Below are 19,196 nucleotides of genomic sequence, written 5' to 3' on the forward strand. Positions count from 1 at the left end.
TTCCTTTTTCCAAATCATCTGACTCTCCTTTATTTCCCCTTTATTTTTGACTGGTTTTTCAAGGACGATTTTTCCATTTCTGCTGTTGCTAGCTACAGAGTGAATTGGTTGAGAATCTCATGTCTTTTTCTTTTATAATTCTTGTGGGCTCCTCAGTCTTTTTAATCAGATGTCTTTCATTTGATTCTTTTTCTTCTGGATTGTAACCTCTGTTTATTTCTTGGAGATCTTGCATGTTCTCCATTTGGTTACCTTTTTCCTGTACCATCTTTTATGACTTTTCTTTTTTCACATCTCTTAAATACTTTACCACAGGAACAGCTTGTTCTTTCCCAAGAAGTGGGCTGCTTGAGAGGATAATTGAACATTTTCTTCAGACTATATCCACTTTTCTGTATGAATGCTTCCTTTGACCTATTTTGACAGTTTGCTGTGACTCATTCACATTATTCCCTTTTGAGGCAATTGTGATTATTTTTGTGTGTGTGTGTGGGGGGAGATTTTTCTTCTCATGACTTATCTCTTTCTACCTTGACTAGTCGAATTAACTCTTCTGGCTTGTATGTTTCTCTGTCAGTGATTACTTCTTTCATCTTTTCTTTCTGTTACCTCCCATTTATTCTGTCATCCCTCAGCTGCTTTTGCCTCCAGTTTTTAATGCTCACCAGATGAAATAATACAGGTGGAGATGTGGATGACCCTGAATAGTTTTGTTACATTAATTACACAGCATCACAATTTTGTCCAAATCTGGGTTTTGTCTTCCTTCATTTGCCATTTTCCATTCTTTCCAGAGGTTCTAAAGAGGTGATTTGTTGGTTATTTCTTTTTCTTATATGTTTCACAGAAGAAAAATCAACCACAATAAAATTAAAGAAAAATATGTATACTGGAAACAAATGAACTCTCTTGGGGGCTAGTGTTGTTTCATGAGGAATACTTCTTTTCCCAAAATGTTCATCAAGTAAGTAAACAATGTGTTAAGCCCGTCTAGTGGGGTTTTCTGCAAGGAAGTTTTGGCATTTTCTGTATTTCATTTCCAAGCTGTACTGCACTTTTGAGTTGACAAAATGTTTTTTATATTAGATCTGAATGGATATACCCATCATTTGAAAGTAGGGCTGGAGTGTAGTAGCTACCTTGAAGTGTAGAACAGACCACTCCTCTACTACAAGCTGCACCATCCCTAGGGGTTGTGACCAAACTGATAGGTTTTGCATTGTCCTCAGGATGCAGATCTGGGATGATTCATCCCTGCATCTGCTTATTCTTGTAAGTAAATTATTTGTAGTACTTGTTGTACTACATGATTTTTTTAGCTTAAAGTTAGGTTTACAAAACAATGTTTTAAGATACTGTTGGGGCCTGTGAGACCAAATTAACCACATATATTACATAACTTGCCAGAGATTCTTCATGAGATTTTCACAGATTTTTCAGAAATTTATATACAGATTTAAAGCAAATTTAAACAGATTTTAAGTTGAATTTCCCTTAAAATATTTGTATAACAATTTTAGGAAAGTTCTATATAGATATGTTTCAGTTTTTATATATGGTTTAATATAACTGTATTGTAGTGTATGTAACACTTTCAACACTGATACCCCTTTAAACCCATTTCTGCACAAGTCTCTGAATTACTTTGTAAATATAAACTGCAATATTTACACTTATGTTCCAAAGTTCTTTGGCTGAGTTTAGATGAAAGAAGAAATAAATTTTGCTAACCCCTGACAAGTGTCACACCCACCTCATATATTTAGCTTGGAGATTTATAAGCCACATGTATTTATTTGATGCATATGTGTATAACTATTAAAATGAGCTAATTTTATATTGTAATCTAACCTGTTGGGGAACACACCAGCAGATGAGATCCACAGGCTTCCTATTTTTGTGAGCCCAGAATTCTGATTTTCCAGAAAACCTCAGTATACTTCCACATAAGTATTTTTCACATACTTCCTGGCTTGACTTACTATCTTGCCATCTACACTTGTATGTCCTACCGACCCTCTGAGATGTATAGCTCAGCTTGGTTTTACACTCTTCCTACTTTTGTAGAACAGACTGCTCTTCTACTACAAGATGCACCATCCCTAGGGGTTTGTGTCCAAATTGATAGATTTTGCATTGTCCTCAGGATGCAGATATGGGATGATTCATCCCTGCCACTGTTTATTTTCTAACAAAAGATTATTGTGCCAGAACCTTTCTTTAACTACCACTTCTGTTGGTGAAGTGTATTCCATGTCTGAGAAGGATGTGATCTCCCCCTGTTTACCCCCTCCCCCATGGATGACACTCCATGAGTAGGTTATCACTTTCTGTCACTACATTCCAAAAAGGATGCACATCTTTTTAATTTCTGTTTTATACACCAGTCCCTCCACCATCCTCTCAGTGTTGTATTGTAGCTCTGTTATGTAAAGGCAAATAGCCTTTCTGAAATTAACACTTTCCTTACCTGAAAATGTGTTTCAGATGGACACCCACCTCTTCACAGCACCATCTACTCTTCTTACCACAGAGTTTCTCTTTTGCCTCATTAAGAATGTGGTTGTAGTTCACACAAGTTGCTCAAGGGGAATACTGTATGTGGAAGATGTCTTCCTGCAATTTGTGGAGGACCATATTGTAGTGCAGATGTCTTTCATTTGATTCTTTTTCTTCTGGATTGAAACCTCTGTTTAGTTCTTGGAGATCTTGCATGTTCTCCATTTGGTTACCTTTTTCCTGTACCATCTTTTATGACTGGCATGGTGCACTTTATTACATGTAGGGATGGGAGTTTGTTCAAAGGCTTGGTGAATGTGCAAATTCTTCTTGGAAGTGACACAAGTGATAGCTGTGTTTTCTTTAAAGAGGTGAGTATTAAAGAAATATATTTGTAAATAGAAAATGTTAGCATTAAAGTTACAAGTGTCTTCCTTTGATATATAAAGTATCTATAGGTTTTGTATGTATTTCGTAGACATTAAATAATATAGAATATTTTTTGTAAATATTTATAAAATGAAAAACTAATGCATTATTTTTGTAAACTCAATGTACATTGAAAGTAACATTTTTACAAATCTTATAAATGTAAATACTGTAGTTAGATGTTAGAAACTGTTTTATTAAAAACTGTCATTTATTCAGATTAAAAGCCCACAAAAGGATTCACACAGGAAATACATTTAACTGTGAAAAGGAAGGCTGTCTAAAGTTTTTTACTACCTTGAGTGATTTGAGAAAACATACTCGGACCCATACAGGAGAAAAACCATACAAGTGAGCATTAATTGTTTGTCATGTTTTTCCGAATTATTTTAATGTGTAAAAAAAATATAGTAAATAATATTTAAAATGACATTTCTAGGTACCATAAATTTTAACATTTGGTATCATATATATTTATATTGAAATTTCTTATATTGAACTAAAGCTGCATTAGACTGTCAAATTGTAGAGCTACTTTGAATTTTAAAGTTTTGAATGGGTACATATTATGACAGTTGAATATATTGTAGTAAATTTAGGCTGTTTATTACTAATGTTGAAATTAGAACTGTAGTTTTTCCCAAACTAACTTGAAAGAAAAGATGTTTTACAATTGGTTTTTATGTTTATGTATGTGAAGTATTTGAAAGTAAGTATTTAATTCAGATTACCTGCCAGTAAGTTATTATTATTCATATTATTGGCATTATCGTTTAAGTTGTTGAATATTGTTACCAATCTCATCCACTTGTAGTTTTAAGGTTGTTTCAAACTGTTATGATAGATCTTGAAAGATATATTTAGCAGTTCAAAATGTTGCTTCCAGACTGTTGCAGCTAGATGAAATCCTGTTCCTGTCAAAATGAATATTTATCCATCATTTAAAACTTTTTATAAGAACCTGTTTTGAACTACAAATGGTTCAGTGACATCTGGGTGACAACGAACATGGCAATGGAATGATTTAGTGACAGTAAATGATGTTGAAAGACAAGTTGTTAAAAGACAACTAGTTGATAAATCAACTTGTAGACAGCATATTGTCAACAATTGTGTTGTGAGATGGAGTTGTTGTAACATTAACATTTATTTAGCAGAACGCATGCATGTTTACACGTACATGAATCAAACTTGCAATGTATATGAGTAATTTGTTTCGTTTAGAATAAATAAATATAAAATACAGTGGAACCCCTATAAGTGGCCACCCCTCTGAATCAGTCACCCATTGAAAGCTGTCATTCAATCACAGTCCCTTCTTTTGTTTACATAATCCCTAATTATGTACAGTGGAACCCCTCTAATCAGACCAGTTTGTCTCAGTCCCGAAGGTGGCTGCCTTAGAGGGGTTCCACTGTACAGTGATTTTATAGAGATGAAAAAATAGAGATGTGAAGTATTGAATTTATAAACCGAACAAGAAAGTAATATAAAAATGTTGATAATTAATGTATTATAGAAGCCTTATAGCAAAATCTAAACAATGATTTATACAGTAAAAAAACCACAGTGTTGCCAAGCAGTGGATAATATTGTAGCAAATGGATTGTTGCTGATTTGTCTGCTGACTAGTAATATTGTTGCCAAGTTGTCTGTTGACTAGTAAGACTATTGACTATTTTTTAAATTTCATTTTTAAATTAAACTTTTCATCTCAATTTGTTTGACATGATTAGCATTTTGCTGATATCTTAATACTATTTGAAGCTGCAGATAGTGATTAATGATGACTAATATCAAGAATTAAAAAAAACAACTGAAAAATCTGCATTACATTATATGTATTCACATACTGGCTTTGATGATTGTTGTAAAGTTGAAGACTCATGTAAAGTACCATTTCATAGCCAGTAGAAGAGCTTGAAGTTTTTTGTTATGGGACCCTTGTGCAATTGCATCTTTTATACCTCCCTTAATGCTATACGAACGTACGACTGAATTGACTGGAATGGCAGTTTTTGTAGCAAATGTGATATTTATACAGTGTGTGCCATATATAAGATGTCTGGAGCACATCCTTTGTTAAGCCACAAGGATAGGAAAAGTATTTCAATCTTAGACTTAAATGCTTACCAGTTCTGAACTCTAAAGTTTCAGGTAACTTAAACACAGTCCAAATAAATCTACTTTGTGTTTGTGATAGAAATTAAATGTTAAATGTGTAAATACAATTTTTTTTATTGTTTATAAATAATTGTCTGAACATTTTTGTTGTGGTTTTAATTTTGGATTACGTGAATTAATTCCACATTGAGATAGAAATTCAAGCATATAAAATATTAATTATTGTGTGAAATTTATTTAATAAAATACAAAATACAATACAAAAGAGACAAAAATGTGAAAAATTTGATATTCAGAGCTATTGCAGAGAGGTTCCTGTGAATGTTAAGAGTAGTACTAATTGTGTATCAAGCTTTCTTTTGAAATGCAATGTATAATTTTATAGTTTCAAATTTGTGAATATTTTTTGTATAGATATTTGTGAAAAATGAAAATGTGGCTTTCATTAATTTAATACTGCAGAATAACTGACATTATTTTTGGAATATATTATTTATGTTTCCCATATACTGTCAATTAACTAGCAGAAATTAGATACTAAGATGTATTACTGTATTTTTCTTTTAGATGTGAAGAAGATGGTTGTGGAAAAGCATTTGCAGCAAGTCATCACCTTAAAACTCACATAAGGACACATACTGGTTAGTATTATTTGTTAAATTGAAAAAAAAAAAGAACAAATTGTTTAATTAAGGGATACTGTAAAAACAATAAACTATGAGACTGTTTGATGATATAAAAGTGTCAATATCAAGAGACTGACTATGTATTTCTGAGATAACTTGCCTCCATACATCTTTCTTGTGCAAAAAGATTTGCAAAACACCAGCATTGAGGTACTTCCCACCTAATTTTACATGTTTTAATGTCAATTGCACTGCTACATGGTATATTTTCAGAGATAATAACTTACCTCTACACACTACACACAGAAGCTAGAAGGTTATATTCATCATGTGTTTGCCTAAAAGATTTGCATGCCATTGGTCTTGAGGCATTCCCACCTAATTTCACATGAACTGTGTGAGTACATGAAGATGTTATGTGACAAAAGCTCTCAACCAGAAGGAAAATGACATGACCTGCAAGTTACCAAGCAGTATTTTTTCATCTGAATTCAGTTTGTTGGAATTTGCAATTTTAAGGAAACTTTGATTTTCTATTTCTTTGGCTTTAATTTTTTATTGCAAATTTTCAAAAGACAGTGACTTAAAATACTTAATCCTGTGTAGGTACTTTATTTATGCATAGGCCTTGTTTCTTTTATGGCTTGTTAGCTGTTGGTATGTTACAGCCATTGTTTAACCCTATTACTGCAGATTTCTCTATGGATATGGGTCAAAGGAAATTTCTTCATTTTTGTAGACTTGCATCCAAACATGTATTGAATTACTGTGTTATGAATGTATGTCAAATAAATTTGGTATCAAATGTAGACTGTAATTCAACTTTTACTACAACACATTAGTTAATTTCTTAACTCTAAAGAAGATATTAAAACCAATTTCTAAATATGGATTTTGTGTGTCTAATGGCATGTTGAATGCAGATTAGATGTTTGTGAAATTGTTGTATATCCAAAGACAAAGTCTCTAGTTTCTTACAAATTAAAAACTCAAATTACCAATACTGACAAGCTGGAATATGTCTCCTATTTTTCATCTTTTCTAAGATATTTTTATATTTAGTGAATAATCAAGGTGGTCACAACTACCTCTTCCATTTTTGAAAATAATTGTTTACATGCGCCAACTTTGCTTTATGATATATTTATAACCAATCAAACGTTCAGGATTTCTCTTGTGTAGTTTTCTCAGCCTTTCCAGGGTATTTACATGGAAAAAAACTCATCTTTTTCAATCTAGTCTTGAAGAGAAGAGGTAAGATGAAGTGATAATTGAAAAATATTTTTAGATCCTAGCACATTTTAGTTACTAAGCTGGATAAATTATAATGGAATTCTGTTGTATTCATGAGAAATTTATGATTTTTTTGTTTTTTCAAAATGCATGTGTAAAACCTAAACAAATTGTTTTGTGTTCTCTACATGCAAATTCCACAAGGCTTAGCTTCATTAGTAGAAGATATTTTCTGCCTTTTGTTATTTACTGTTCTGTATTTTAAGAAAAATAACTGATGTATATATAATGTATTATAATTACAATGTGATTACATTCTACAAAATATTGATCTGATTAGAACAAAGCTAATACAGGTGCATTTTGTAAAGGTCAGTTTTATACTATTAGATGCTGCAACTTTTGTAATGTTAATGATTTTTATGGTGGTTACAAGAATGGTCAAATTGACAAATCTGTAATAAAATATGATAGAGAAAACAACAGACAAAATGGTTGATAATTATCTGGAAGTTATAAAAACTTCACTTATGAAATTTGAAAATTTTCTGATCTGTAAAAATATTTTCAACTTTAAAATCAAAATTATTTTGCATGTTAGGTAATCAGCATTCAAAAAGAAAAAAATGCACAAGAATATTGTTAATTAAAAATCTGATATTTTTTGTACAAAAACCTTGTAATGTCAGCTGACAATCTGCAACAATTTGTGAAGATATGCATACATTTTAAAAAGTTACAGGATAACTGTTTTATGGTTACTTTAGTGGATATGGACTGGCTGGATTCCACCCATGCCATAGCTAAAAAGTAAATGTGTTTTGGATTACTATATTCTTACTGTCCTCCAACTCTGATCCAATCAAGCTAAAATCTTTCACCTAAGTTGGCAAAGACCTATTTGAATATGAAATTAACCAGATTTTCTCTCAGTAGTGCCTCACCCTTTGAGAAATTACTTTCACCTTTCTTTCTTCCATGATTTACAATTTGTTGGTTTTTACCTCATCTTTCCTCCTTGTTATTAGGATTATTCTGTGTAATTTTCTTAATACCTTCTCTCCCAACCCAAATGTCTTATCTCCCTTGCATTTGTGACTCTTTTATGTCCTAATTTGTAGACTTTCCTCATTTTCTTTTCTCAATTCTGTGTCCTGGTATCAATTTGGTCAGCTTAGGGATCAGACCTCCCATTTTCACCTTTTATTGCTACTCACCTACTTCTATCTTTTGTCTCAGACACTTAACTCTCTCAGTATGGGCTCACTCGATTTGTCCAACCATGTGACTTTTTTGCACTTGTATAGAATCTTTATAGATCTGATACTACAAACTTTTAACATAGTGTGTATATCTTTACAAAATTTGGCAGTCTTTCAGTAAACATTACAAGTCTTTCACATAAAATGTTTTTGTGAAGTATTTTAAATATGCTTAAAAAGATTTGTTAGTGAGTATATAGTATTTGTTTTGAATAGTCTGTGTGCAAAGTGAGTTTCATGTTAAGATTAGAAATACTTTTCTTCATCTCAAAAATCTAATTTGATTTGTGTAATCTCTGAAATCTCCAAAATACATTTCAAATGTTTGTTTTCAGTAAAATTTTATCTGTTATTTCCTCTACCCCTAATGATACAACATTGGTTGATTTGATTGACCTCATAACCACCAAAAAAAATCAATGTAAATCTAAATTATCCCTCTTTTCTTTCTAGATTGACTTCAGATTGTAACATGAAACTGCATTTATTTATCCTAAGTAGCTTTAAACTAGTAGCAGTATACATCTATTTATATTTTAATTTTATTGTTTTACTGACCTTTGAACCATGTCTGGCCACTGTTCTCAACATTATAAGTTGTAAATCACTTGGGGATTGTAAAAGTCATGCTATCCACAAGCTGCTTATGGTGTGCCTTGTAAAACATTTTTATTATGTTATTATTATTATTTATTTTATCTAATCTTATTGAACCTAAAGAGATCCCTAATTTTATATTTTAGTTACTTTTATAATAATAAAAAAGAACAAACATAAAAAAGAAATAAAGTACTTACCCAAGCCTTTTTTCTTTTCGTGTTGTTGATTGTCAATGATACTTAATCCTACTTTTGTATGCTAATGGTAGTAGTGCATTAAATCATTTTTGTTTAATTAAATAATGCACCAATGAACATAGAATAATAACATACAAAAAGTAGACAATTTCTCCTAACTATCACAATTTTGTGGGCTTTCTAACTATATGACAAGAATCATTACAAAATTATTCAAGCTAGTCATTATCTTTCCTGGGGGAACAAAGATGCTTGTACTACCAGTGAAATTGACAATTCTCTGTTCAGAAAACTATTACGTAATACATCATTTGATAGATGAAAACCTTGTCCTTCTATTGGTTATTGGTAATATGGAATTAAATGCAAGAGAGAACTGTTAACAAATAGTAAAAGAGAAACTGTGGCAGGAAGGGTCCAACTTGCTATTTGATGGCTCTGTAATGAAGGAAAAATTATGGTTTGATAGCAATGATGATTTTATAGTGAGTAATTTGCATTGAATTTCATACATATTGGATGGATGATGAATAAAATAAACAGAAAATGCCTAGAGAAAATGTTTTACTAAAGGAAATTTAGGAATTTTTTTTTAATTGCTGTATAAAATTAAGAACTTAAAACTTGTACACATTAAAATATGGATTATTAGTTAAATTTTTGTTATACTAATTGGCACAATGTAAACAAAACATGGATTAATAAAATGTTGAAAGTAAATCATTAAAACCTTGTAATATGCAGAGTAAAGGATGTCCATCATGATAGGATTACTGGTACGTTACACTGGTTTTCTGTTGAAGTTTTTATGCTACATTTTTGCCAGCTTAACCCATTCTACTTCTTCTGCTCTATCTCTTCATGACATTGGATATTCTCTTTATTCTACTCCTTGTGTACTTGTCTTTGTCTGGCTCCTTTTCTTTGCTTGTATGACTTTATTGGTTTTTATTTCTTTTCTGGACTAATATTATACAGCTTCAATTATCATTATCATCCCAGGTGTTTTTTCTTTCTTGATCTTGTCTCTCATGTTTTTCGTTCTACTACTAACCTTCCTGTCTAGGTTCCTAGACTTTTTCTTTTTTTGTCATCTTCCCTCTACCAAATATCTAGTTTGTCTCTCTTGTTAGTAACTATCATTTTACATCACACCACATGGGCACCATTCTTTTCTCCTGCCGATAGTCGTTTTTCATTTTGTCCACCCTGGATTTTTTCTCCTTGCTTCTCTTCTCATTTTCTTCTTCCAGCATGGCCGGGTTGGTTAAGGCGTTTGACTCATAATCTGTGGGTCGCAGGTTCAAATCCCTGTTGCACCAAACATGCTCACCCTTTCAGCCATGGGGGTGTTATAATGTGATGGTCAATCCACTATTCATTGGTAAAAGAGTAGCCCAAGAGTTGGCAGTGGGTGGTGATGACTAGCTGCCTTCCCTCTAGTGTTATACTGCTAAATTAGGGACTGCTAGTGCAGATAGTCCTTGAGCAGCTTTGTGCAAAATTAAAAGCAAGCAAACAATCTTCCTCCATCTCTGACACCTCTGGTTTCTTGTTTACATGGTCTACAGTTAGCCATGGCCAATATTTTGGATATCTTCCTACACATTATTCATGACCTGTCCTCCATGTTTTCTTTGTTTAATCCATCTGTTTTTATATGTCCTCATTCCTTGCTCTTTCTTTTGACACATTTTCATCCTCCTTTTTAATCATTGGTATCATGTGTGTTCTCTTCTTGCACAAGTGGCTGGTGTTGGCTCATTATATAATTTCCTCTTCCAATTTTCGTTTACAGGGTGCTCCTTGATTGAGTGGGACTTCTCATGAGATCTAAGTTCTTGACTATTGCTTTATGTGACAGGAATTTAAAAATGGTTTTGTTATCATAGAATGATTGCTCACTGTTGAGATAGGGTATTCCACAAGACTACTAACAAGTTCATCCTCATGATAAATGGCTTCATAAATATTTTTTAACAGTCTTGTACACTCATGGACTAACATGAGTAAAGCAGAAGGGGATTACTGCTCATCCCTGACACTCCTCTGATTGAATAAATCAGGAATGATCTGCTTTTACTGAAACAAAATAGGATTTTGTGGTCACTTGCTGAACTTTTTCTGTAATGAGTTCCTCTAAACTCTGACACATTTTTCTCTTCCTTCTTCTTGTGGAATACAAGAGTTCTTGATGCTTACCAGCTCCTAACAAACATAACTGTGGGCCATGGAGGAACCATTCTAAATGTGCTCAATTCAACTCAGTTGAGAGTTGGAAGGTAATGTTCTGCCAGTGTGTAAAGCATGATTATCCTACCTTAGAGGTTTGTTTTTATATGCCAGATGCTGATCAGTATAGGCTAAACTAATGTTTCCGACCTTTCCAGGTTATCTTTCTTTAAAATAATTATTGCCATTGAATGAATTGGAGCGTGGACTGGATTCTTCCATTGTTTTGTAGTTTTGCCCATTCAGGTGGGAACTCTCCATCTTACAGCTCCATGAATATTGGTTCCTGGGTGGCTGGTGTTGGTCAGAACTGGACCAGCCAGCATAAGTCCTCACATGTGAGTGGGCTGGAACCCTACTCCTACCACTGACTGGACAATACATTCACAATGCTGCATGTTTTAAACTAGGGTTGACCCTCCACATTGCATTTCCACCTTCTTAGCATCATCCAGAAGTCAATTTTCAGGGCTTACTACTCTGGGTTGTGTTGACTTAGGTCTTTGGAAGAAAGGCTTCTCTTCCCTTCTGGATCCTACACAGAGGACTCTCATCTTATCATGGACTCTCTGATCTAATTCGGATGCCCTTGGTTTGGACTGGAAATGACATCCTGCATATATTGTTTTTGCACCCTAGCCATTTTGCACATGTTACACTTCCATTTTCATTCAGATGTGTCTTCCTTTCCATTACACACAAAATACTTGTTTCACATGGAAAAAGAGTATTCCTAGTTCAAATATGGTGCAGTCTCTCCCATGAGTATATTTCTTGTTCAACAACAACACACTTTGTAGAGGTTTTTCAGATGCCTTTGAGGAGTACTCGTATAAGTGCATTTACATCAGTCCCATCACCTGACCATTAAGTAATTTTAGATGTAACTTTGAACAGAGGTGATTTTATTTGAAGTTAATATTTTCATTCACTGAAAATATATTTCCAATAGATAATTCCACTCACACTTCCCACCTGTTTTTTTACTTCCGTTGTTGATATTTTTTTCATGCCTAATTTCAAAGTGAGTACTGGGTTCAACTGTACAGTAAAGTCAGCTGTAATAGGAAGGTGTGCCATGCTCCTATTGTTGGAGGATTGTTGCATGCTTATTTGTATGCTGTAATGTGTAGAGTTAGTTGGGAGTTTAAAGGCTGGTGGTGAGCAAAAACTTGTTCAATAGAAAGCAGTCAAATTGAGGATAGCTAAAACTGTGATATGAGGTATCTATCATAAATATACTTTCAAAACAAGAAAATATTAATTTTGTAGGCACTTCTTTGGGTCTTCACATTGCAAGAACTCCTACAGCTTATTGTAAGAGTGGACTTTGGGAGACCCTTATCACTTACCAGATCAGAGCCACCACAGACAATGAAGATGTAGCACAATACGAAGGGAAATGAGACAGTGGTATTATTGTTGGTACAGTGTGGATCATCTGTTTAATTCATTACATATATCTGTTGTATCGGTGTTTCTTAACCATATTCTTCCAAATACTTTTTACTACATATGACACAAAGTTTTACTGTCTTACATTCAAAATTTTATTAAACTACTTCTTGTTTATGTTATATCAATTAGAATAGTGTAAAATCTTAACTAATAATCCATATTTTAATGCTATATAAGTTTTAACTTCTTAATTCTACAAGGCAATGTTTAAAAAATCTCGAGTTTCCCCCAGTGTGACACACTTGACACATTTTCTCTTAGCATGTCATCATCCCTATTTTATCCACCACACTATGAAAAAGTATGAAATTAAACGTAAATTGCTCTCTATAAAATTGTCATTGCTCAGATAAACCACATTTATTGTAGTCTTAAACTTTTGTTACATAGTTATTGAATAGGAAATCAGGCCCCTCTTGTCACACCAACCCGTCACATCCTGTCTTTCATAATCCATTAATAGTGCACTCTTACACTTAATTATATATTACCTATAACCAATAGACTCAAGTTTTTCATCTATCAAATGATGTGTTATATAACATTGTGTTCTGAACAGTTAATTGTCAGTTTCACTCAGATTACGAACAACATTCACATGAGAAACTTAATGACTAGCTTGGATGAATTTGTAATGACTATTGTTGCAATATTAGAAAGCCAGAATATTTTTGAAAGGTAAGCAAATTTGTCTACTTTTTGCATTTTATTAGATTATATTGTTTGTAGCATTATTTAATAAAATAAAAATTGTTAATTGCAATATTACAAGTAACATAAAAAAAAAAATTAGGGTTAACTCTCTTCGACAATGGAGAGCAAGAAAAAAGAAGATTTGAGAAGTATTTTATTTCTTGTTTTACTTGTTTGTTTTTTATGTATGATTATAAAAACAACTGAAATGTAAAAATAAGAATTGCTTTAGGTTAAATTTAGATTAAGTAAAATAAATAATGATAATAATGTTTCAAGAGGCATGCATGCAAGGTGTTTGTACTAGTTGTAGTAGCTCATGGGTAATGTAATTCAATAGTGTAATGTGAGCTGCATGTTTCTGAAGTGTTATGAACTTTGAGCTAATTAGGATAAATGAATGTGGTTTCATATTACAGTATGTAGTCATAGTAGAAAGAAAATAAGGGGTTATTTAGATTTATTTCAATTTTTGGTAGTTATGAGGTTAGTCAGATTGACTAATGCCATTTTGAGTTAGGTTAGAGAAAATAACATACAAACTATCAAGTTTTACTGTAAAAAAACGTTTGAAATGTATTTAGGAGGTCTTAGGGATTACACAAAGAAAGTTTGAGATTTTTGAGATAATGAAAAGTATTTTAATTTTAACATGAAAATTACTTTGCATATAGATTATTCAAAACAAATATTCAATTTATTCATGAACAAACCTTTTTCATGTTGTTCAAAACAGTTCACTAAAAAGAATTATTGTTTTTTGTTGTATTTTAGTCTTATAATATCAAGTAAAATACTGCCAAATTTTGTGAAGGTATATACATTATATTGAAAGTTAGAAATATTAAATGAGTACAAACAGGTCACATGGTTAATTATATAGACTGACCCCATGTTGAGAGAGTTAACCTCATTGCCTGGAGATTTTAATATATTTCTGTTATATCTATGGCCACTCCCTCTGGCTATGCACTTTTAACTAAGTTATAAAATGTTAGGAGTATCATGGAAACTGTTGAGTTTGTAGAGGTGTTTTGAGCAAAAAACATTAAGAAACACTGCCTTGTGCCCTCCTCCTCCTTCATTCAAAACCTGTTCAGTTATGTCAAATTGAACATACAATGTTCAGAAGTATGATAAAAAAACCAAAAACAAATGTGCCTTTCTTCTTTAGTCAGGGTTGAGGTTTAGCACACACTGTGCAGAATCATAATGCATGACTAAATTACCCTCTTCCTGTAGTTAGAGGCTGTTTGATAGAGTTGAGCACACAAGGTATAGTATGAATAAGTCTTAACCATACTCCATATGTTGGCTTGCTGTTTATTTGTGTGTAAGTGCTCAGATGGTTATGTTCTCATTCTGCCCATCTGTGCAATGTATAGGGATGATTTGTCTCTTTCCCCATGCACTCTGTGTGAAGAGTATACTCTGATTTGAACAAGTGGCAGTCTCCCATTGGTGTTCCCCTATGAAATTCTTGCTATTGAGCGTCACACTCCATAAGCCTTGTTTTGAACACTTTATATAGGGAGCTCATACACGGAACATGTTGCACCAGCTCCTCTACCAATTCAGTGTGGGATTCTAGCTTTTCTGTGTGAGAGGTGAATTATTGTGTCAGGAGTTAGTGTTTTCCTAAACTGAAAATGTATTTCCAAAAGATATCTACTTTTACATCCAATGCTTATTTTTGTTTTGCCTTGTCAAAAAATTAAGCTATCAAGAGTGTTTCATCATGGACTGCTGTAGTTCACAATAAAATGTGAAAGTAGGTGGGAGTTGCCTCAAGGCTAGTGGTTTGCGAATATCTTAGGCAGACCTGTGAGAAAGATGTTTTTGTGTATGGAGGTGAATATCTATCAGAAATATATTTTTAAATTAAGAAAATGTTATCTTCATGTTTAAAGTGAAATCAAAGTAAATCCAATAATTGATGGTAAGCTATTTGGGTCATTCTATGCGAACTAACCCAGAAAAAAGAACTTTTCACAGTTCATGTCATAGATTTTCTTGAAAAATTTGAAGCACTACAGGAAAGCCTTATGATTTATCATGGCTGAATAAATCAGAATGAAGTTTTTGCTTGACATTTTTAAAGAAAATCTGAAATGAACTGGGAAGCCCTAGGTGAGTTTGCATGGAATGACCCATTTGTAAACACATTTAAAAGAGTATTGTCATATTGGCTATCATAGGATTGAACTGGAAGTTATAATATTAATTCTAGACAACTGATCTGATGTTTTTGTGAATGTCTCTCTATTTGTCTGTTGGAATCAATTTTGCTACATTTATTGATGTTCCTTAAGGAAGTTAAGAATAAAATTTAGTCATACATTTGAGAAGAAGTGACTGGAGTTTTTGAATATTAAATAATTATTTGAAGAATACAAAGTTTAAGTCTTCAAATTTGAGTTATTTTAAGTTCTAACAATTAATGCATTTTATATTTTTTTCTAATTCCAGGAGAGAGACCTTACTCTTGCACTGAAGATGGTTGTCAAAAATCCTTTGCCACTCAATATAGTTTAAAAACTCATATGCACAGGCATGACAAGATAGTAGAAGAGGTAAGTCACAATGAAAGTATGCATATAATAACTTTTAATGTTGTAAGTATATCTTCACAAAATGTCTCAAACTTTCAGTAAACATCACAAGTTTTATGTGGATAAAAATTAGGCCTTTTAATTATCTGGTAGTTACTGTTCATTTATGGAGTTACAGGTTGACTTGAACGAGCCTGAATGGCAGGTGATTTTTATGTTAATATTAAATATACTTTTTCATCTTGCACTCTCCAGAGTTAGAAAAAAAATTTATGTACTCTCAAGATTCTCCTAACTTTATCAGAAGTTTTTCAAGTAGAAATGTTTGTATTTTACCTGTTACCTACCGCTGTATTGGCTCGGTCAGTTTAACCAATTTTGTAACCACCACATAAAAATATTAAATCAAAATTAGCTATTTGTTTTCAAGAAATTCTTGTAATTTTCCATAACAATGTGGAGTCCTTCTAAACAGTTTAAGAGTTATTTTTATTTAATTTTATTGCTCTCTGAACCATGTCTAAATAATAATCCTGCAATACTAGTTGTAAATCACACAGTGGATGTATAACTCAAATTATGGTATTAGATGATGTAACACAAGCTACTCATGACCATACTTGATAAAAAAAAAAGTTTGTTTTTTCATTATCTAACCTAATATATTTCTTATGTCTGCATTGTACTTCCATTTATGACACCAACTAAAAAATATACATAAAGCAAGAAATTTTGTACTTATGTTTGGGCTGTTGTGTTTTTTTGCTGTTGGCCTTCTAGCAAAACTCAACCATAATTCCTTGTAACATTGCAAATAACAAACATAATTTTTATTCATTTGAAATATGTACTTAAGAGCACAAAGTGATGAAACACATAAAGCAAAACGTTTTGGCAGAAGAGCAGTATCTTTTCAGATTTATAATGCTAAAACTAGGGGTTCAGTTTCCCTCAATGGACACAGCAGATACACACACACACACACACACACACACACATGGCTATAACTGTTATAATTTAATTAGCTTTCTAACTAAAGTAGAAGTATCTTAAAATAATTCCCTTATCTGTTTGATCTGTACTATAACAATTGTGCTAATAAAAACTTTGGATCTGTAAGCTAAATAACTAAACAAGATAACATTATCATTTGGTTAAACTGTCTTTCTCTTTATTATAAATGTGATAGCAAACATCAGAGAGAATTGTTGGCAATTTGTGAATGATATAGTATTGGAAGTTTGTACCTCCATAATCAAAGAAGATTAAAGGCTATAAAAATTAGTTTATGCCTTAGTAATGTCTGTGTAATGAGTAGTTTACTTTAAACTTGGGACATTATAAAAATGTGATGAAAAAGTTGAAGATGGGTGAGTTGTAGTGGATAAATGGCATGTTAAACAGAGAAGCAAAGATTGAGAAGTTATTTAAAAAATTTTAAGTTAAAAACTATAATGTTTGTAATATTAAAATTTGGTTTATGGCCATGTTTTACATTATACGCTGATAATAATGTTATTTAATTAAATTTTGAAAGTTATTTTATAAACATTGTGACATACTTTTATTTACTCATACTGAGAGGATTTGTACTTTTATTTGAGATAGCTTAAGGTGTGAGGTTTTAATTTTTGCATATTCAGTCACCAAATAAAATAAATCTTTTGTAGATCAATAGACATTTGCAATGATTTAAACTTTGTTAAAAAATAAGGGTAAAAAATTACATCATCTAATATGTACAAATCCATATATTTGGAATTTTCTGTTTTTAAAAATATTGGCAATAGTTAAAGAATTATAATTTTGTAGTAGGTAGTTTTTATTTCTCACACCTATGTAAATGTTTATACTTAGAAATAGACCTATATTGCAATTAATAAACTTAATAGTACAAGAACATGTTGAGTAATTTTACTTTTGCAATCATTGTAAAATTTTTTTAAGCTAGAATGTATATGATATAATATTTGTTATCTCTTTGTACAGCAGACGTCCAACCAAAGCTTAACCATTTACCCTGAAAGTTCAGAAAATTTCATTTCAAGTCCAACTGCTGAACTTATTCCAATTGCAAGTGACACTGCTTCTAGCCATATTATACTTTCCACAGTACCACCTAGTGGATTAACAATTCCAGTCAGCCAGCAGCCAGAACCTCTTGTTAATTCTTCTATCATAAACTCTGCTGAAATTATTCCAACATCTATCACATCAAGCAGTATCATAAACCTTCCTCTATCGAATGTTAGATTTGAAGGAGTGTCTTCTGGAAATGTAACTGGTAAGACTAATTATCATGTAAATAAATTTCTGTTCTATTGAAAAGTACACTTCTTCACAACTTTTTTTTCTTAAATTTTTGTTAGAATGGTGACAATACATTGTACAAGAAAATAATCACAATATTATTTCATGATGTATATTGTTTTCAAATTTGAAACTTTTAAGTATTGTTTTCACTAATTTCTTCAAATAAAGTTAGAGTTTTATCCTCTTTTTTTTTTTTATAGATTTGTTATACTTTTCTTTTCCTCTATATTTATGCTTTACAGTTTTGCATGTTTAAAAAGTATTTCACCATTAATATTGTTTCAATATGAATGGTGTAAAAACATTGAATTTGAATATGTTATAGATGTGTGTAACATTTTGATTTTATTTTTTCTAGAAGCTAGAGCTTTTACAGTAAGTAAGATTTGGTTTTCAAAACATTTCTATTTACTGCAAGAGCTGTAACTTGTAATAAGATATACTTAATCAGTAAATAAACTCAAAACAGGACCAGGTGGTTAAGGCATTTGACACATAATCTGAGGGTCACGGGTTTGAATCTTGGTCACACCAAACATGCTCACCCTTTCAGCCATAGGGCATTATAATGTGACAGTCAATCCCACAATTTGTTGGTAAAAGAGTAGCCCAAGAGTTGGCAATGGGTGGTAATGACTAGCCACCTTCCTTCTTGTCTTACACTGCTAAATTAGGGATGGCTAGTACAGATAGCTCTCATGTAGCTTTGTACAAAATTCAAAACAACCTTTACCTTTTTTTCTTTTAACTTTTTTATGGTTGATGTATATGAATTACTTCTTGGAGATTTAACTGTCTTTTTGGATGAAATCTTTGACTAGCAAGTTTTATCTGAATGCTCTGTTTAACTTTTTTGTACTTTACCTTATTTTTCTAGATTCATAAATCATAATTTTTTTATCTTTAAGTTTTGATGTTTTTTGTTGTTGTTTTTTTCAAATTAAAAATGCCAATTTAAAAGTTTTTACTGTACTGGAA

The 19,196-nt window shown here is 32.0% G+C and overlaps 2 protein-coding genes across 3 annotated transcripts in view; both read left to right on the top strand.

Moving 5' to 3' along the window:
* RpL24 (ribosomal protein L24) overlaps positions 1-19,196 on the top strand; it is a 399,722-nt gene that overhangs the window by 349,115 nt on the left and 31,411 nt on the right. The gene's annotated exons all lie outside the window — the stretch shown is intronic.
* LOC143239418 (uncharacterized) overlaps positions 1-19,196 on the top strand; it is a 56,827-nt gene that overhangs the window by 35,058 nt on the left and 2,573 nt on the right. Inside the window, exons 4-7 of one of the 2 annotated variants that reach the window (XM_076480450.1) lie at positions 3,148-3,279; positions 5,620-5,693; positions 15,823-15,926; positions 17,895-18,189. In XM_076480450.1, the coding sequence (XP_076336565.1) occupies positions 3,148-3,279; positions 5,620-5,693; positions 15,823-15,926; positions 17,895-18,189 (605 nt within the window). The remainder of the gene's footprint in view (positions 1-3,147; positions 3,280-5,619; positions 5,694-15,822; positions 15,927-17,894; positions 18,190-19,196) is intronic. The other variant, XM_076480451.1, reaches the window with a different exon arrangement.

This window comes from Tachypleus tridentatus, chromosome 13, assembly GCF_004210375.1.
Source record: "Tachypleus tridentatus isolate NWPU-2018 chromosome 13, ASM421037v1, whole genome shotgun sequence".
NCBI classification, from domain to species: Eukaryota; Metazoa; Arthropoda; class Merostomata; order Xiphosura; family Limulidae; genus Tachypleus; species Tachypleus tridentatus.